The sequence below is a fragment of the Malaclemys terrapin genome, chromosome 3 (assembly GCF_027887155.1).
Source record: "Malaclemys terrapin pileata isolate rMalTer1 chromosome 3, rMalTer1.hap1, whole genome shotgun sequence".
In the NCBI taxonomy this organism is placed as follows: domain Eukaryota; kingdom Metazoa; phylum Chordata; order Testudines; family Emydidae; genus Malaclemys; species Malaclemys terrapin.
In genome coordinates, this window is record NC_071507.1 from 110,855,195 (window position 1) to 110,877,084 (window position 21,890).

At 43.5% G+C, this 21,890-nt stretch overlaps 1 protein-coding gene across 1 annotated transcript in view; it reads left to right on the plus strand.

Moving 5' to 3' along the window:
• SAMD3 (sterile alpha motif domain containing 3) overlaps positions 1-21,890 on the plus strand; it is an 86,891-nt gene that overhangs the window by 33,303 nt on the left and 31,698 nt on the right. The window contains exons 5-6 of the mRNA XM_054024239.1: positions 16,006-16,191; positions 16,575-16,659. Of these exons, the coding sequence (XP_053880214.1) occupies positions 16,006-16,191; positions 16,575-16,659 (271 nt within the window). The remainder of the gene's footprint in view (positions 1-16,005; positions 16,192-16,574; positions 16,660-21,890) is intronic.

Here is a 21,890-nt window from a genome sequence, read left to right on the forward strand (position 1 = left end):
GAACACTTCTTTCATAACTGCTTTTCTGTCCGAGTACTAGCTCCTGCACAGCTCAAGGCAATATGAGACGGTGTTGTTGCTGAGACAGCAGCTGTTATTGTTTCTTATAGTTACCTGAGACTGCTGTGCAAGAGCCCACATTTTTATTGGCCTATGTTCTACATGCAGTTTCTGAAGGCATGCATGCCAAATGATATACAAATCGGATCCACTTCTCATGAAATTCCAACTGTTTTCCTTCAGGAATGGCATCCTGATAAAAGATTGATTCTCATATGAGAATAAATCTTTATATATAAATAGAAAGATGTTCCATACTTTTTTGTGAGGGGTTGCATAATGGACTTCCTGTCCAAATGCCTTGGAGTGAAATATTCGGCGGTGGGACAGATTTGTGCTCGCTAACAGGATACCACATCACATTTCAAATCCTGCCTGACACACTAATTGAGTGGCTGTAAAAGTGTTAGGAATTTTTTAGATCAACAATTTTACCTCCTATGTGATACAGCTAATAGCTAGTCCTATTGAGGGTAGTTTTGAAGGTGTTTGTCTTCTACTGTCAAACATAGGTCTTGCTCTTTAATTCCCCATCTGTATGTAGATAGACTATCCTGAAAGAGACTAACACTATCTGAAACTCATTTATATGCATGCTGGAAAAACAAGGGGAAAACTGTTAATCTGAAACATTGTTCCTGTAAATTTTCTGCTGGACTGCTTGTCAGATCTTTCTATGCATTAGGAGTTTATCTGAATAGACTTTGAATTCCTTACCATTGGTACCACTGGCCATCAGAACTATTTCTAATACATGTGGTAATCTAATTATTTTTCCAGTTAGGTAGATTTACAGCTTCACCTTTTGCATGATTGTTTACAGCATTTCCAACTCTTTTTTCCCTCTTAAAGCCTCAGCTCATTGGAGTCAGTGGTCTATATGAGAATTTCTACTGCTCCCCTCAACTCCCTCCTCACCCCCCCACTTTATCTGAAAGCTTCTAGCTCTTGCAAATGTGACTTCTAGAGGGTCAAAAACCAGAAGACAAATACCATCCCACACCCAAGTTGTTGTCTTAAAAAATCATGGGAATTTCAAACAAACAAACAGAAAAAATACTTCTATGATTTTTGGGGCGATTGACTCATGAGTTTTGAATGCTTGATAGCTTGATAACCAATCTGATGCTGTCAGCCTGGGGTTTCTTTATGTGGGCCCTTATTGTTCTAAGTCAGATAGCTTAAACCACTTAACTCCCTTTTTTCTAACAAAAATAAATTGAATCCTCCAAACAGCTTAGAGCAGTGGTCCCCAAACTTTTTACCTCGCACCCCACACTTAACCCCTGTCTGCGCCTCCCTCTCCCAGGGCCAGGAGCAGGGCCACGGCTCTGAGAGGAAGAACGCAGACAGGGGTAAGGAGGCCGAGGCTGGGGCCATAGCTGGGAGAGGGGGCGAGAGCAGAGCCAAGGGGCCAGGAGCGGAACTGGGTGGCACTCCATTCCCACCCCTCATGTGGGCTGGCCCAGATGCTTAGCAACGCCACCCCCAAACATTCCTCCACGCCCTACAGATTGGGGACTACTGGCCTAGAGGAAACATTAAGTGTGTAATGTGGTAATTCCACAAAGATAACTGTAAATAATGAGACTTACAGAAACCCAAAATATATTTGTAAAAGTACTTCTGTTCCAATACACTAGATTTCACTCTCTCTCTCATGGATGCACAGATATATGTGCTCTCTTTCTCTTCTATAAAATGGCCTGATTAGATGGCAATTCAGCCAGTCTTACTCATGAGGAAAAATTCTTCTCTCCCGAGCCTTCTGTTGCTGCTGCTGCACTCCAAGCACAGAAGGAGCATCTCCTGAGAATGTAAGGCCTGGTCTACACTAGGCGTTTATGTCGAAGTTAGCGCCATTACATCGAATTAACCCTGCACCCGTCCACACTGCGATGCTATTTAGTTCGACATAGAGGTCTCTTTAATTCGACTTCTGTACTCCTCCCCGACGAGGGGAGTAGCGCTAAATTCGACATGGCCATGTCGAATTAGGCTAGGTGTGGATGGAAATCGACGCTAATAGCTCCGGGAGCTATCCCACAGTGCACCACTCTGTTGACGCTCTGGACAGCAGTACGAGCTCGGATGCTCTGACCAGCCACACAGGAAAAGCCCCGGGAAAATTTGAATTTGAATTCCTTTTCCTGTCTGGCCAGTTTGAATCTCATTTCCTGTCTGGACATCGTGGCGATCACAGCAGCACTGGCAACGATGCAGAGCTCTCCAGCAGTGATGGCCGTGCAGTCTGTGAATAGAAAGAGGGCCCCAGCATGGACTGATCGGGAAGTCTTGGATCTCATCGCTGTGTGGGGCGATGAGTCCGTGCTTTCTGAGCTGCGCTCCAAGAAACGGAATGCAAAGATCTATGAGAAGATCTCAAAAGACATGTCAGAGAGAGGATACAGCCGGGATGCAACGCAGTGCCGCGTGAAAATCAAAGAGCTGAGACAAGGCTACCAGAAGACCAAAGAGGCAAACGGACGCTCCGGATCCCATCCCCAGACATCCCGTTTCTACGAGGCACTGCATTCCATCCTCGGTGCGGCCGCCACCACTACCCCACCACTGACCGTGGACTCTGAGGATGGGATATTGTCCACGGCCGGTTCCTCGGACATGTTAGTGGACGGGGAAGATGAGGAAGGAGATGAGGAGGGCGAGGCAGTCGGCAGCGCTCACAACACTGATTTCCCCGACAGCCAGGATCTCTTCATCACCCTTACAGAGATCCCCTACGAAGCGTCCCCAGCCGTTACCCCGGACACAGAATCTGGGGAAGGATCAGCCAGTAAGTGTTGTAAACATCTAAACATTTATTTTTAACAGAACAGGAATATTAACAATTAAAAGAATGGGTTGTTCATGATTACTTTGCCCTAGGCACTTAACCGTTCAGTCATGGGCAGTGCAAGTTTTGAAAAAAAATCTAGCAATGTCCGGTTTTCCGTGATTGTCCTGCCCAAGCCGCTCTACTGTTTATTCCCTGCTACTGCAGCTACAGTAAAATGCGGTCTATATGTGCAGGGATAGAGCAGTAATCCTCCCGGGACATCTCGATGAAGCTCTCCTGGAGGTAATTGGAAAGCCGTTGCATGAGGTTCCTGGGGAGAGCGGCCTTATTGGGTCCTCCGAAGTACGACACGTTGCCGCGCCACGAGACTATCAAGTACTCGGGAATCATTGCTCTGCACAGCAGGGCGGCATACGGCCCTGGTCTTTGGAGGCTTTCCCGGAGCATTCTCTCTCTCTCGCTGTCAGAGATCCTCATCAGGGTGATGTCGCCCATGGTGACCTGCTTTGAATTAGGTAGGGGAATGTTAGTGTTGGGACTGCTTGCTCGTTCCTTTACAGAACTGTAACAGCTGGTTTGCAGCCACGCGGTGGAGGCGGGAGAGGGGCTGCCGAAAGGGATCGTTCCTGGGGACAGCCGCGAGGGGGTGGGACAGGGGCAGAGTTCCCGCTTGCCGGATTGCTGGCAGCAGGGACTGACATTGCTTTAAATGTGAAATGAGGCCAGTGGTAATATAAAAGTTTTAAACTGCCACAAGTCTACGGCTTACCATGTCTGCCTGCAACAGAAATTCCGTTGTGCTGCCCCGCTTCTCAAATGTGCTGTGGAAGACCCTAGGCACTGAATGCGAAGGCCGAGAATTCGACCTTGTGCTGAGTGCGCATGTGATAGGTGCTGTGCATGGTCTTGTTCACAGAGAAAGACTATGTTCTTTGTTCACAACTACATTTATCTTTCTGAGGAATTCACTCCCTTTTTCCCATTCCCACAGCCACATCTGCGACTGTCTCACAACCTAGCCTGGCATCACACTCCCAGAGGCTAGCGAAGATTAGGCATAGGAAGAAGAGGACACGGGAGGACATGTTCTCTGAACTTATGGCCTGTTCCCAAGCCCAGGCAGCACAGCAGACCCAGTGGTGGGAGAAATTGACCCAAATGCAGCAAGCAAACATGGATCGGGAGGAGAGGTGGCGGCAGGAAGACCAGCAGGCGACTCAAACGCTGCTTGGACTAATGAGGGAGCAAACGGACACGCTCCGGCGCCTTGTGGATGTTCTGCAGGAACGGAGGCAGGAGGACAGAGCCCCGCTGCAGTCCATCTCTAACCGCCCTCCCCCGCCACCAAGTCCCATACCCACCTCACCCAAAGTGCAAAGAAGGAGAGGCGGCAGAGTCCCTGCTAACTCTCACTCCACCCCTGCAGAGAGCTCTAGTAGCAGAAGGCTCTCATTCCCCAAAACTTGAAAAGTTCTTTCCTTCCCGCCTGACACAAGCCCCCGTCCAAGTTTCACCTCCCAGTTCCATGTGTAGTTGATAATAAAAAATACGTTCATGTTAAGTACTGTTTCAATGATGTTCTTTTGGAGGAGGAGGGGAAAGGGGGTTGGTAATTGGACAGGACAGTCGCCTTTGGCAGGGTACATAGGCGGGGGCAGGCACAGCAGCAGGGCACATACACAGTGCAGTGATGCAGTGACTAGTTACCCTGGTTAGTCTGGGAGGTTGTTTTCATGTTATGTGGTGGGGGGTGGGTTGCTCTGTGACTTTGTGGCGGGGGAGGGCAGTTACAGATCTTAAGCGGCGGTCCTTATGCAGGATCACAGAGCCACACAGCAGGGGATCTGTAACCGTCCTCCCCCTGCCACAAAGTCACATAGCCCCCCCATACACACAGTCCCGATCAGGAGGGGTGACAGGCTCCGTTGAAACAACCATCCCACCGCAGCAGAGCCCGTCAATCCTTGAGTTTAGAAGCTTCATTCGCGTCACTACACTACACCCGCTCCGCACCACAGTCTGCGTCCCAGTTTTAAAAAATTCCCGCGAAAACAGTATTAAAGAAAACGGTGTGCATTAACAAAGTAGAACTATTTTTATTTCGAAACGTGTGTTGGAAGGGGGTGAAGGGGGTATGTAACTGGGTAGGATAGTCAACATTAACTGGGTAAAGAAACGGGGGCAGGTTCAGCTTCTCTGTACACAAACTTAAAAGTCACAGGTTACCCTGCTCAATCAGGAACTTTGCTTTCAAAGCCTCCCGGATGCACAGCGCTTCCCGCTGGTCTCTTCTAATCGCCCGGCTGTCTGGCTGTGCGTAATCAGCAGCCAGGCTATTTTCCTCAACCTCCCACCCCGCCATAAAGGTCTCCCCCTTGCTCTCACAGAGATTGTGGAGCACACAGCAAGCTGCTATAACAATGGGGATATTGGTTTCGCTGAGATCACAGCGAGTCAGTAAGCTTCTCCATCTCCCCTTGAGACGGCCAAAAGCACACTCCACCACCATTCTGCACTTGCTCAGCCGGTAGTTGAAGAGTTCTTTTTCACTGTCCAGGGCGCCAGTATAGGGCTTCATGAGCCAGGGCATTAGCGGGTAGGCTGGGTCCCCGAGGATGACTATAGGCATCTCCACATCCCCAACAGTTATTTTGTGGTCCGGGAAGTAAATACCTTGTTGCAGCCATCTAAACAGACCAGAGTTCCTGAAAACACGAGCATCATGAACCTTGCCCGGCCATCCCACGTAGATGTTGGTAAAACGTCCCCTGTGGTCCACCAGTGCTTGCAGCACCATGGAAAAATAGCCCTTTCGGTTAATGTACTGGGTGGCCTGGTGGTCCGGTGCCAGGATAGGGATGTGAGTTCCATCTATGGCCCCACCGCAGTTTGGGAATCCCATCGCTGCGAAGCCATCTATGATCACCTGCACGTTTCCCAGGGTCACTACCTTTGGCAGCAGTACATCAACGATTGCCTTCGCTACTTGCATCACAACAACCCCCACGGTAGATTTGCCCACCCCAAACTGGTTCGCGACTGACCGGTAGCTGTCTGGCGTTGCAAGCTTCCAGAGGGCTATGGCCACTCGCTTCTGTACACTCAGTGCAGCTCGCAACCGGGTGTCATTGCGCTTCAGGGCAGGGGACAGCAACTCACAAAGTTCCAGGAAAGTTCCCTTCCACATGCGAAAGTTTCGCAGCCACTGGGATTCATCCCAGACCTGCAGCACTATGCGGTCCCACCACTCAGTGCTTGTTTCCCGTGCCCAGAATCGCCGTTCCACCGCATCAACATGACCCATTGCCATCGTGATGTCCTCGGCGCTGGGTCCCCTGCTTTCTGAGAGGTCTGTGCTACTCTCAGACTTCAGGACATCACCGCGGTGCCGTAGCCTCCTCGCCTGACTTTTCTGCATCTGCCTCAGGGAAACCTGTATGATAAGCTGCGAGGCGTTGAGAGCGGCCACAACTGCAGCGATGGTCGCAGCGTGCTCCATGCTCGCAGTGCTGTGGCATCCGCACTGTCAATGACTGGAAAAGTGCGCGAACTGATTTCCCGCCGGCGCTTTCAGGGAGGGAGGGCGGGAGTGATGGACGGATGACGACAGTTACCCAAAAGCACCCTCGACACATTTTGTTACCCAGAAGGCATTGCCGGCTACACCCAGAATTCCAATGGGCAGAGGGGACTGCGGGAACTGTGGGATAGCTGACCACAGTGCACCGCTTCGAATGTCGACGCTTTCACCGTTAGTGTGGACTCACAAAGTCGAATTACTGTCCTTAGTGTGGACACAGACGTTCGACTTTGCAATATCGATTCCAAAAATTCGATGCAAGTAAATTCGAACTACTCTCGTAGTGTAGACAAGGCCTAAGAAACAAAATGCAATCCTGACTGCCTCCAAAGCAAAGTTGGCTGTGTCAAGGATCAGCCATGTTAGAAACTGGCTTTAAAGCATGGGCGTCATCTGATCAGTTTTGCCTGTATTTTCACGGCCTGTTTTTTTTAGCTGGTGGTTGTAAAATGTGACTACAGTTCCACAAAACTTAACTGAAAGTTAATATTTGTATCTCTGCTATGGTTCCCTCTCCCAACTGTAAGTGAGAGGTTTTCGGAGGGCAGATCTACACTACAGCCTAAGTCGATATAACTTCCATCGCTCAAAGGTGTGAAATCTCCCCCCCCAGTGATGCAAGTTTTGTGTTGTCCACACCAGTGCTATGTCAGTGGAAGATGCTCTCTCGCTAACATAGCTTCTGCTTCTTGCTGAGGTGGAGTAATTATGTCAACAGGAAAGTGCTCTCCTGTCAGCATAGCACGTCTTCACCAGGTGCGCTACAGCTGCCGACCGATGTAGTGCTCTAGCATAGACTTGCCCTGAGTCTCACACTGTGACTGACATCAGCTCTTCCTGTTTCTACATTCAAGAAGAGCTACAATGGGCCAGTGAAGTTAAGTAGCGAAAACATCAGGCAAAATATAGCAATAAATAAATAAGATGTAGATAAGGCTCATCCAACAGCAAGTGGGCCAGAATCTTTTTCTCCTACCCACCTGAAACACACACATGCCCCTCCCCCCCAACCATTACCACCAAGCTGGAGTCTCCATCCTAACTTTCCTGACTATTATTCCATCCTAATTAGTATGTTGAGAATGTGTTGAGTGCAGTGCTGAAGTTTTCTGATGTCCCACCCTTTGGGACAGTTAACTCATTTTAAAATAAATGTTACTAGAAATAATGTTGTTTGTATCGTGGTCATGCCCAGAGGTTCTATCGCTATTGGAAAGGAGGAGAGGGGGCTTTGTTAGATGCTATACAAACATATAGACATGTCTTGCCCTGAGGAGTTTACAATCAAAGGTCCTGTTCCTGCAATGAGCTCTGTCTGACCAAGCTCAATGAGCTCTAATTGGAGGCCCACAGTGGGGCTCTATGTAGCTTTCAGGGAGCTGTGTGTTTGGGGTTCATTCCCAAATCAGGGAAAATTGAGAAAAATTAAGAAATTTAAATTAAGAAAAGGGGTGTAACAAACTCATGGAGGGAATGAAGCAAGGAAGACCAGAAACAACATTGAGAGGAACCTATGTTAATAGCCTAGTTATGTGCACAGCTAGTTGGCTTTCAGCCAGCAAAATCTTATTTAAATTATGTAAAACAAACAAAATAGATATTGGAAACTGTTCTTCTTTACTCAGATGCCCAGAGGCTTTAAGGGTTATTATTACCAATGTGTATAATATTTTATCCTGTTTCTTGGCTTCTGCTGTACATTGCACAGATGTCTTGAGTGAACTATCTGCATTGATGCCAAGGTTTTTTTTTAAATGATCAGTTTCAGCTAATTCAGGAACATGCCTTTGTGCGAAGTACACCATATATTTTGCTGTCGGAAGCTTTTTGGCTGTGTTAATTATGTGCTCAACCATACGATCCAGCCTAAAACCATCCTTGGATAACCAAGGTGACACCACAGGGGTGCAAACGCCATAGCTTTTCTTTCAGTGAGACAAAATGTTCCCCATGGCATTGGGACTATAATTCTAACACATACCTTTTTGTTCAGTTAGTGGAGACAGAACAGCTCGGTCCATAATGACCTTACTTTATGGTATTATGTTCCCAAGAGATGTACTGTGTGGGAACACCCTGAGAATACTATGAAGCCAAAGAGAGTTACAGTTATAGCATTTGCTTCACATGACTTTCAAGCATAGCAGAGAGAAGGTGAAATAAAATGGGAATCTACAGAAACTGCATCATTACAAACTAGTTAATAGGGTTTATTATACCAATGGGATGCCTTTTTCTGAAGTAAGGTGAGACTTACAAATCCATTCTCAGATGTGTTAACCTGGTCTGTGCCCCAAGATCTTGCAGATATGCGAGAGACTTTGGGGGGCACTATATTGCTATTTGGTGTTAAACTTCTATTTGTAATTTGTAAACTTCTACTTGTGTGAGGCCTGGACTAAACACACAAGTTGCACTGGTTTAACTAAAGTTTGATGTTACACGGGCACAGCTTTGGGCTGGTCTTCACTATGCGGAGATCAACGCTGCTGCAATCAATGCAGCAGGTGTCGATTCAGCGGGTCTAGTGGAGACCCGCTAAATCGACGGCAGAGCGCTCGCCCGTCGACCCCGGTAGTCCAGCTCCCCGAGAAGATTAAGGTAAGTCGATGGGAGAGCATTTTTCATCAACGCAGTGCAGTGAAGACACTGGGGTAAGTCGATCTAAGTTATGTAGCTGGAGTAGCGTAACTTAAGTCTACTTACCCTGGCAGTGAAGACAAGCCTTTTGTGTGTGAACACTTCTGTAAGTAGATAAGCTGTTAGTTGCATCTCTTTCCAGCCAACTCCATTGTTTAATTTAGATCTACTTCACCTATTTAACATAATCACCCAACTGTGAGTTTTTTGTGGTGACTTCATCTAAACATAATCAAGTACTTCTTCCTTATTGCTCCAGGAGCATGAGGATTTTTCAGAGACTGATGGGGCAAGGTATGAATTTTTCACACCCCTTAGCGACATAGAATCATAGAATATCAGGGTTGGAAGGGACCTCAGGAGGTCATCTAGTCTAACCCCCTGCTCAAAGCAGGACCAGTCCCCAGACAGATTTTTACCCCAAATCCCTAAATGGCCCCTTTAAGGATTGAACTCACAACCCTGGGTTTAGCAGGCCAGTGCTCAAACCACTGAGCTATCCCTAGCTGGGTTGACCATTTTAGGGTAAACCAGGCCTATGTTAGGGTCGGTCCACACTGAAAAGTTACACTGCCATACCCACGTCTCTCTCAGGGGTGTGAAAAGTTCACACCTCTGAGCGACGTAGCATTTTAAGTGTAGACGTAGCCTTAGAAACTATTTTAGCTGAAACTGTTTACACATGGCTTGTAATTCCTGTTTACAGCCCAAGGTAGTGAAGGCCTTAAGCCTGGTATACACTACCAGGTAAGGTCAACATAAGCTGCCTTGCATTGATCTAGTGGTTCATGTGTCTATGCTTAAATTTGTCTGCCACCAGTGTAAATGCCCCATTACAGCAATGCAGTTACACCACCTCACTGAGTGGTGTTGAGCCATGGTCAACATTCTGAGGTCAACACTGTGCAAGTGACACTGCGTTACCTATGTTAACCCTAACAGTCCTCCAGCAGCTGTTCCGCAATGCCCAACACTGTCTGCTTTGGTCACAATTGTGAACTGCATTGGCCAGGAGTCACTGAGACTGGAAGCCACCCAGCCTGCCTTCCCACCTACTCTAAAACCCTGCGATATTTTGACATGCCTTTTCCTGATTGTCCAGCTTGGCGAGCACACCTAGCAGCTCTCCCTTGTTGTGTGCAGCTTCCCAGCTGACCAGGAGGGTTCCATGCTCCATATGCCCCAGCCTGGAGCAGATAGGACGTACAGGATCTCCTGAGCCTGTGGGGAGAAGAGGCTGTACAGGCACAGTCACAGACCAGCTGTAGAAATGTGGACATCTATGAACAGATTTCATGGGGGATGCAGGAGAAGGGGTATGACAGGATCAGCAGCAGTGCCATGTGAAAGTGAAGTAACTGCAGCAGACGTACCGCCCTGGAGGCCAACAGTCAGTCTGGTGCTGAGCCGCATGCCGCCGCTTTTATGGAGAGCTGCATGCCTTGACGGAGACTCCACCACTGCCCTGTATGCCACTGTGGATACCTCGGAGGAGCCTGAGTCACAGACTCCTAGTGTGAACAGCGAAGAAGAGGAGGAGGATGGGGGACATGTAACTGGGGGTTCACAGTATGCCGCAAACCTGGACCTGTTGGAGGTTCCACTGCAGTTCAGTCAGTCTTGGTAGCCGAGCACACATGAGCCTGATGCAGGGGAAGGAATCTCAGGTAAGTGTATAAATGTATTACCCATTACAATAATGTACTGATATCACTCTTAACTTAGCAGGTCAACTTTGCGTTAATTTACTCATACTAGAAGAGGCAGAGGTACAACAAAGAGAGGCAGAGCTGTTATCTGCTCTTCATTCCCCTGTAGAGTTAGGTGGGGTGGGAGATGGGGAGGGAGGGGCCCGGGACCATGTAGAACAGTTCGTTTATGTACCCAGGGATGTCCCTGGAATCCTTCTGAGAGATCTCGATGAATTTTTTATGGAGGTACTCTGGAATCCTCTCCTGAAGGTTTCTAGGGATGGCAGCCTTATTTCTTCCTCCATGGTAAGATGCTTTCTCATGCCCATCAGTGATAACATCAGCAGGCATCATGCAGTAAACATGATAGCAGCATACGGGCTGGGCAGATTCAGGACGCCAGCAGCATCTGTGCTCTCTGAGCCTTTGTTACCCTCAGGAATGAAATATCAGCTAAAATCATCACCACCATGTGTGGAAAATGGGGCCAGTATTCAGTGCCATTGCCCTGTAGTCATAGTTTCATGCTACCGAGCATTTCCCTCACCTCTGGTGGGCAATACTTACCATTGCGGGTGCTATGGGTGGGACCGTGCACAAGTACTCCAAGCAGAAGTGTCAATAAGCGTGTCTTGTTTAAAACTTTAGGTGAGCGAGGGAAGGGAGTTCTGAATCTTAGCTTTCGTTTTTCAATTCTCACTATATTGACAATGGTACCTCTGTGTTTTGTCTGTAGCTGCTGCCATTGTGGCCTTTGTTCCCCCACCACATCCCTGGAATGCCAGAGCCAGTTAAGGAGTAGAAAGAAGAGGACTTGGGATGACATCAATGAGATCTTGCAAGCCTGTGCTGCATCAGGCCATGGGCAGAGGGCGCGGAGAAGGAAAGAGCAAACAGGAGAAAGTTGCAGCAGGAAAAGGAGCAGGAGATGCACCAGGACATAATAGGGCTTCTCCAGCAACAAACACGGATGCTGCAGATGCTTGTGACCTACAGGTGCAGCAGTTGCAAGCTCGCCTTTGCAGTCCGCAGAGAACTTCATTTTAGCACCTTCCAACACACCCTTTACATTCCACGTGGCATCATCCCTACTCCTACCACTTCACACTGTGGGACGTTAAAGACAACCACAGCTTCACATACACTGACCTGTGAAAGCCACAGTTGCTGTATGTGTAGCCAAGATGGACATGAATGTTCTTTTTCATTAATTAAGTTTTTAATGTATTTGATTTTAAATTGCACAGATTATTTGTTTTTGCACTGGCTTTGTTACTCAATAAAATATTTTTTGGAAAATAATGTATCTATTAGTTCCCAGCATATACTGCAGAATGCCTAGTGGTAGTGAAAGAACCCGCTGCTTGTTATTGTACACTATGACATAATTCATAGGATCAGTGACAAAAACAGTAATAATTATAAATGTACAGCAAGCACCACAAAATTAATAGGTGCATTGACCGTGTTATATTCATAGATGTGCAACAATAAACAGACAGTTCCTAATGGTCCCCAAAACTGCAGGTCCGGATAAAGCATAGTACACCACCACACATTACTGTGGCTTGCTCTTAAAGTGCTCTTTCAAGGTCTCCCTGAGACATACAGCTCTTTATTGAGCTCTTCTAAAAACCCTTGTGTCTGGCAGTTCAAACTCAGCAGACAGCTGCTCCACCTCTGCCCTTCACCCCATCGGAAACTTCCCCCCTTTTCTTCCAGTATTATGCATGACACAGCAGGCAGCTATAACCCTTGGGATGTTTGTCTCACAGAGATCCAGTCTTGTGAGTAAACAAACCAACATCCCTTCAATCTACCAAAAGCACATTCAACTGTCATTCTGCAACTGCTGAGCTGATGGGTGAATCTTCCCTTGGTGCTGTTGAGGTGGCCAGCTTCATGAGTCAGGGGAGCAAAGGGTAGATTGGGTGCCCCAGCATCACCGTTGGCATTTCAACATCACCAATGGTAATCCGCCAGTTTGCAAAGAAAAGTGCCTGCTTTCAGCTTGCTGAACAATCCTGTGTTCTTAGAGATGTGAGCATCATGCACTTCCCTGATCAACCAACACTTGCATAACCATAGAGAAGTAGCCCTTTCTGTTGACGTACTCTGTGGCAAGGTGGGCTGGTTCCAGGGATGCACATGCCATCACTCTACTGTCATTTGGGAGCCCTGTTGCTGCAGATCCATCTGCTATGTCCTGCACATTGCTGAGAGTCACAGTTCTGTGTAGCAGGAGAAGATTAGTGACCCTGCACACTTGCATGACAACAGCTTCCTCAGTGGATTTTCCAACTCCAAAACAATTCCCCACTGACCTGTAGGAATCTGGCTTTGCAAGTTTCCACAGTGTGATCGCCACTCATTTGTCCACTGTCAGTGGAGCTCTCATGCTGTTGTCCATGTGACGGAGGGCTGGGGCGAGCTTGGCGCACAGATCCAGGAATGTGGCCTTTCGCATACAAAAGTTCTGCAGCCACTGCTCGTCATCGCAACCCTGCATTACCATGTGATCCCACTTGTTTCTTGGTCTCAGATGTGGTGCTCCACCATCTGCAACTGCTCTGTGAACTCCACCAACAGCCTTGAATTGATTTTCTCTATGTTCCACAGCAATCTGCTCTCCATGAAATCATCATGTTCTCCACCGATGCGGTTCTTCTTGCAGCTCTGCAAATACAAGGGGATCATGTGCTCTGTGCTTGCAACGTTCATGACAATAGTGCTGAGGCTTCATGCTTCTGTCCGTGATGCGGACAGTGAGGAAGGCCCTGTGGTTTCATGGGATTTTTGAAAGGGTGCAAAAATTAGAAATGTAGATGACATTATGGGATGGAGAAAGTTGCATGCTGGGAAGAAGAACCCTTGCTCCTAGCCATCTCTGAACGACTTGTTTCTGCCCTACCACACATTGTCAAAACTTCCCAAAAGACAACGCGCTGGATGGTGGCAAGTTGAGACAAGCACCCCTGTTGAGTATGTGCAGTGCCGGTGCAAGGAGCCAAATATGTATGCGCACAAACGAGATACTAATTGTGGTTTATGCTGACATAACTTGCAGCAGCCGAAGTTTGTAGACGTGGCCTTAGAAGTGAAAATTTCTGTATTATGTGCCAAACCTCAGTCTACTCTATTTCCCTCCCACCTTCCTTAACTGATTATAATCAACCAATTGCTAAATTTTTGTGAATTTAGCACAAAATGTCTTTGAATTAACCAAGGCAGTCTCCTTTTAAGTTACCTTCCATTATTCCTAATACTCCCTTTCCAGGTGGAGAAGATTTACCAGAGCTTTTGTAAAGGGAAATCATGCCTCACCAATCTATTAGAATTCTTTGGAGGGGATCAACAAACATGTGGACAAGGGTGATCCAATTGGTATAGTGTACTTGGACTCTCAGAAAGTCTTTGAGGTCCCTCACCAAACTCTTAAACAAAGTAAGTAGTCTTAGGATAAGAGGAAAGGTCCTCTCATGGATCAGTTCTGGTTAAAAGATAGGAAATAAAGGGTAGGAATAAATGGTCAGTTTTCAGAATGAAGAGCGGTAAATAGTGGTGTCCCACAGGGGTCTGTACAGGGTACCAGTACTGTTCAACATACTGTACTCCTAAATGATCTGGAAAAAAGGGCAAACAGTCAGGTGGCAAAGTTTTTAGATGATACAAAATTACTCAAGATAGTTAAGTCCAAAGCAGATTGCGAAGAGTTACAAAGGGATCTCACAAAACTCAGTGACTTGGCAACAAAATGGCTGATGAAATTCAATGCTGATGAATGCAAAGTAATCCATATTGGAAAACATAATCCCAACTTCACATATAAAGTGATGGGTTGTAAATTAGATCTACTGGAGTCATCGTGGATAGTTCTCTGAAAATATCTGCTCAGTGTGCAGCAGCAACCAAAAAAAACTAACAATGTTTGGAACCGTTCGGAAAAGGACAGATGATTATAAGACAGTAAATATATGTTTATTAATGCACTATATAAATGCATGGTACACCTACAGCTTGAATACTGTGTGCAGTTCTGGTTCTCCATCTCAAAAAAACAAAAAGTTAGAATTGGAAAAGGTACAGAGAAGGGCAACAACAATGATTAGCGGGATGGAGCAGCTTCCATATGAGGAGAGATTAAAAAGACTGGGACTATTCTGCTTGGGAAAGAGATGACTAAGGGCATATGACAGAGGTCTATTAAATCATGAATGGTGTGGAGAAAGTGAATAGGAAAGTTTACATAAAACAAGAACCTAGGGGCCACCCAATGAAATAAATAGGCAGCAGATTTATAACAAACAAAAGGAAGTACTTCACACAGCACACAATCAACCTATGGAACTCATTGCCAGAGGATGTTGCGAAGACCAAAATATAACTTGGATTAAAAAAAGAATTAGATACGTTCATGGAGGATAGGTCCATCTTTGGCTATTAGCAAAGATGGTCAGGGGCACAATCGTAAGGTCCAGGTGTCCCTGAGCCCTTGATAGCCAGAAACTGGGACTGGATGATGGGATGGATCGCTTGATTGCCGTGGCAATTCAGTCCCTTTGAACATCTGTCATTGGCCACAGTCCAAAGACAGGATACTGGGCTAGATGGACCATTGGTCTGACCCAATATGGCTGTTCTTATGTAAATCTGTTTGGATTCTGAATCTGCAAAGACGTGCCTATGAGGTGACCCACTGAACTCATGGGACTTCTGGCATATTTGAAATTAAACATGTGGAAGTCTTTTCAGGGTCTAGGCTCGTGTATTTTTACTGATTTTTTTTTTTCTAAAACAGTGGCTTATTCACCCATTCTGTTTGGAGCCAAATATTAATTGCTAAAATAACGAATATTATCATCCATATCTGTTGTTTTGTGCCAAAAGCTATTCTGTGCATGTTTAGTTGGTGAAAAGGTTTGGTTGCCTTCTCCTAGCTCCTGATCTAAGGCACTGTGTATAAAACATTTAACTATTTTAACATCTGAATTGGTTGATTTTATTACATGTTTTGCATGTAACTTTATTCTTAAGTAGAAACTAAGAGAAAGCAAAAAAATAATAGGCATCTCTGATCAAGCCTAAAACACCAGTGGTTTTTAATCAGTACGGCCATAACTTTATTTCCTACAAAAACATTTGGCTTATTTTTTTTCCTTGCTTAGTTTCCCACAGGGATAAAAAGAACTATATGAGCATCTGATAAGCTTTGATATCTTTAACCCTTTCTTTTACAGAAAAAATATGAAACATGTTTTTGCACGATGTGAAACAGTACAGTGGACAAACTCGTATGTTTTACCAGAGTTTCCTTATGATGTCCAATGCATATTAGCAGAAAGGAAATGCCCTGACCACAGCATGAGAATAAGGATTATTGAATTTTTACAGGCAGACATGACAAAATATCTGGAAGGATCACTGTAAGTACGGTAGTTTTGGGATTCACTCTTTTTTTGGGGGTACAACTGATTGCACAATAAATTCCCAGATGATGATGAACCAGTCTCTGCAATCTGTAAACTTAAATGGTTAAAATCATTGATTTAAAGCCCACTGAAGTCAGTGGAAAAAACACTCTTGGTTTTAATGATGGACTTTAGATCAAGCTCTAAAGGCTCTTCCCATGCATTACATTTAGGATAATTTCTTCTTCCTTTAATATGTAATTTAATGTAAATATTTTGGAAACACTGTATCAATTTAACTTGATATCCTCTTAAAAAAACCCACCAGACTTCAAATTGACAAAAAGTGTCTAAAATGCCACCTATTCCTATATTTTCTTTTTATCTTGTTTGAACAGGTACCCAAACAGTCAGCAGTATAATGTTGTCGTCAATGCATTGCTTCAGGCATATCCATTCCTTGATGAGGATGGGAATGGCTTTGTAAGTATCATAATTAGTGCAGTTCTCAGTTTATCTTAAATCTCTATCAAATGTGAAACTTTTTTAATCTAGTTGTTTAGAGGGAGACTAATTCAGAGAGAATTAATATCAGTTTGTTTGGTGTTTTTATTTTTCATAGTGCTGCAGCTTCTATTTTAAGTTATGTATCCCAAATAACATACTTAATTTTAAGCACCAGTAATTGCACAGGGTTAATTAAATTACTTGCTGTTTATCAAAGCCATTGTCAGATCATACATGCATAAGTACTAATGAAAAGTTACCTCGCTGTTGCTTGCATTGACTTTCTCTATAATATGCTTTTTTTCTTAAAAAAAAAAAAAAAAAAAACTGTTAAACATGTGATTGTTTAAAAAATCATGGTGATGATACAACTATGCCAGGCCAGTGGAAAATTGTATTTGTAGGGGGGAAGATATAAACATTACATTATGAATATTTTTGGTGTTTGCCTTATGCTACTGCAATACATTGTGATCATCCTTAGTGAACTTGTTTACTGTTACCTATATCAAGTAGTTATTATGTTCATGTCTTTTTAAATATGGCAGGAGTAAGTACATTTGGATAAAATAGCTCAGTAGACCATCACTAGGGCTCTCATGTGGTTACAGCGGGAAGCTGAATGGAAGGAGGAGATGCTGTTAGGTTTGGATGTAATTTTTCATTTTCAGGGTCCAGAAAACAGATCTGCAATCTGCAAAGATAATGTTCAGGCCTGTTGACTTCACATCATTGCCTTGCCATGTGATACAGCACCTGGTAAAAGACTGTGGGAGGTGGAGGGGGGTTTGCTCTGAGGGACACATACATGTCCTCCACAGAGTTATTGCAGAAAATGCAATCTAAGGAAGAATGTGATGAATATCCCAATTCTCCTTTCAGGCTGGGCATTGTGATAGGGAAGTACCACACTGAAGTAAGCAAACTCCCCATCCTGGGAAGGAAAGGCGAGATAGAGCATCAATGAGTTATATTCTACCCTTATTTTTGCTCAAAATTCCCATTGAGAACCCCCAATAGGAGTTCCATGTGTGGGTCATTGGTATAACATGACCCCATTTGTAAAGACTGACTAGAATCCATCTGTGAGTGTTTCTAAGGTCCCATTTACAGAACTTCATTTTAGGGAAAATTTCAGGAAATATTGTGGAAAATTTTAGGAAAAATTGTATTTAAATGTGGCTCTGAAAGCAGCTTTCCCTAACAAATGTAGACCTGGCTAAACTGTGCTATAAATCATTTTATAAAACTGTTCTTTGTCAAATCGTTCATCCTTTTCTGCATTGGTTGGGGACATTGCATTAGCAGCCTGCTAGCAAAAACTGTATTTGGGGAGTAGCATAACGCAGATTGAGCAAGCAGCTGAGTGGGGCAGAGGCTTCTGTTTTGGTAATGTGTTTGTTTTATATTTGACATTTCATTCAGTTACTGGGCAACATAGCTGGAAGAAACAACAAAAACATGCAAGGAAAAGGTTAAACCTAAAGAGTCACAATCTTGCTAATCTCATAAATTAAAAGTTCGAGTGAGGCCCCCCTTCCCCCCCCCAATTGATATTTAAAAAGAAAAAAAGGTTCTTTTTATTTGCCTTTTGTTTTATGAGCCTATGGGTCACATTTTAATGCAACCATGAGGGCTAGAAGTTTACTATTCTTTAAATGAAAGCAGAGATTCTTAAGTATACCCATGACTCCGGCAGATGGGGCTTTAAAAAAACAAACCAGTTATTGCGAGAATCATAATAATCATAAGAATTGACAACGCTGGATTCATAATACCTAAAAAGACGGTACCGTTGCCTGATTCCTTCTTGGTGGAATCGGGCTCAGAAGACTGGAAACATAATGTTTCTCATGTCACCTCTTCTAAAAATGTTTTGGACAAATGTAAGGAAATAAAGGAGTTGCTGGAATCACCAGTAGTGCTAACACTGATGATTCAAATGTCTTATGAGACATCTGAAACAATCAGATAATTGGATTTTCAAATAAGTGAAACTTGTTTCTCCATCAGTTTTGAATATGGGGAATATACTTCTATTTGAGATCATCAGAAACTTGGTTAATTAGGGATTACCTACAATCTCTGAAAAGGTGTTGAAAGAGTCTGTGCTAAACATAACAAAGAAAACAGCCCGAAGGTGAAGTGGGAATTTCAGTACTGGAGGACTCTGCCAACAAAACGTAAATGTAACCATGTTTGTAAAATGATATGTCCTGGCTAGAAGACAGATTATGAAAATAAAGCTAAATATATCAACATTTTAAATTGGGGCTGCTACAAGGCATACAAGTAGGGAGCTTGCAGCAAGTTTGTATTGACAGTTGGTCATGTTGTTACGGGGCTGGGTAAGGGAGGTGGATGGAAATCGTACACCAAACAGAACCTGAGCAGTAGACCTCAGGGAATAATAGCACAAGTGCTAAGGCTGACAGATAAAATGTTACCCAGAAGACTAAAAGCCATTGTAAACTAATCTGTCAAAGACTCTCTGACTTCATTTATCTAGATTTCTCAACTGAGTTACAGGAAAAAAGTCTATTCAGTCTTTACTGAAAACTGACTAAAAGTTACAGGAATTCGATTTTGTTCTCCTATAACCAGTGCTATGTGTATTTCCTGGCACAATGGACTCAGATTCTGTAGGAGGTATTTTTTTTCTGTTCTGCAAATGAAATGCCAAATTCCTCTGCAATGTTAATTAGGTTATCCCCCTTCTAGCCCCCCTCATAATACATTGCTAGGTCGCAGCTATGGGCCCCAGCTCCTCGAGTCATGCAGTTTATCAAATAATACATTTTCACTTAAAAAAAATAAAATTCTACTCCACCTGGTTATGGAGATAAATTTGAAAACATGACCCATATGTAACTGAAGCTTCATATTTGGGCAGATGTTGCTGATAGCTTAATGCAATCGTTTTGAAAATAGTGAGCTGCCCCATTCATCTCAATGGGTTAACTCCAATACCTACTGCTCTGGGACCTCCCCACCAATATCATCCTAGCGGAGAACTCTCTGTGTGGCAGTAAAAGGCCTGGCCTACCCATGCAGATGAAAACCCAGATGCTAGAGAAAATACTGTAGAGATCCCATGCCAGTCCCCCTGCTCTGGGAAGAGAAGGAGCTCCCTGTCCTCATTACTCCAAGTGTGTGTGGGGTGCTATTGCCCAGGGGTGATACCTTGAGAGTTTAGCCACAGGGGGGTCCTCTGTAGTAGTCTGGAAATGGGATTTACATCTCATGGGTAATGTCAACATTTCAAAATTTGTTTCCATTCTGAATCGGAACAAGAAGTCAAAATATTGAAAATTCTCAAAAAATTCAGAAGAGTTTTGAATATGAAATGTTGGAACAAAAACTGTCAGTATTTTTGATGGAAATTACTGGACATTTCGGAAACGGAAAATTAAAAAAAACTGGGAAAAATCTTAAAATTTGAAGTAGATCGATTCCAATGAAACAACATTTTCCCATCAGGAAAGTTTTCATGCAAAATTTTTTTTACCAGCTCTAGTTTTCAAATATTGATACTTGTTTCAGTGTAAAATATAAAAAAGTATAACTTAAATGCAATTAATACTTTCTTTTTTTATGGAGAAAAAGGTAATTTAGATGTTAGGAATCTCAAACGGACAGAGCAAGATCTTGTAAAGGTCAAGAATGTCTCCAGTATTAGTAGGAGAAACATGAAAATAGAATCCTACACAAAAGCTTGCCATTTCTTTTTGTGGTAAAGAGGTAACCAGAAAGATGCCTGTCTACTACTGGTCATTTAAGAATTATTCATAATACCAGTCAACATTTGAGATATCTGTTTTAAACAAATAAGAAAGTTGTCTTGCTCTCTATTTAGAGTGGGAGGTGGGTAAGAATTAAGATAAAAACCTCAATTTAAAGAAAAGAGTGGCTTAAAGCTACCAAATGCAAAGTTATATCCCTGTACTTCATTAGTGAAGAGCTTTGAGCTACTTTTGGAATGAAACAAAAGTTTTACCACATAGGACTGGCTTGGGGATGAGAGAGGAAATCAGTGCTTGAATCTTATTTAAGGTCTCTGCTCCCTTCCTCCCTCCCCCACCCCCGCTCCCTCCAATAGTCCTCCCTCTTACTTGAAAGATATATCTGAAGTCACATGGAACACTTGGGAAAAAAATCTTAACTTTTTAGGCATGGGATACGATGGGAATTTCTGGTCTATAGTATAAACTGAATGGTATATAAAAAGTGTTAGAATAAACAGGATTTATATAAGAACAACAAATGTCTTTAAGGATATTGTATTTTAGGAAAAAAATAGTTCCGAATGCTTCAAACATATTAAAATTTTGAACACAAACATGATTAATTTGTGTGGATATGCCCTAATACTTTCTACTCTTTATTTTAAAAGAATCCTTAAAGTCACTTTGTATACAAGTTTTTATTCCTATCAAAGAAAAAAATACAAGTTAAGCACAGTGGAGAAGCAGCCAAAAACAAAACAAAAAATTGGTGATCTCTTACAGAAAAAGATTAATAGGAATTTAATTAAAGCCACTCTAAAGAAAGGCTGAGATCTGTCCCATTAAGAACTAAAAACAAAAGATAAAATATTGAAAACACAAACATTAACATGGGCAAATTCTGGAGTTGTGATGCTAGTTTGTATTATTATTTAGAATAACTTTGTTAAATTTTAAATATATACACACACAACTAAACTATTTATGTAAGTTAATATATTATGAGAAGCTATTTGCTACCTAACTTCAGCTATACTTGAAAATATAAATCAATTATTTGTTACAAAATTTACAAACAAAATTTGTTTATAAAATACCAACTAATTAAATATAAAACCAACAAGATAAAAAATTCAAAGGAGGGAGATAGACAAGAAGGGAAGGAAGTGGGTAGAAAAGAGGAGGGCTGCATTTAATAGGATCATTCAGATACTTACAGGAAAGAATTTTTCTTGGGTATTTCTATTATATTCCATGATGGCCGAGCTTACAATGTCTGTGTTCCAGTCTTCAGTTGTTGGTCATTTTTTGGATTTCCATTTTTCTAATACTAATCTTTCAACAGTAATTAGTGCTCCACTGAGCCAAAGTTTTTCAGATTTATTCAGCTTCCAATTAACATTTAAAATCACGTTTCACTTGTAACACAGTTTTATTTGATAGGCAAAAATAAACTCTGCAATTAAGTTCTGCCCAAAACAT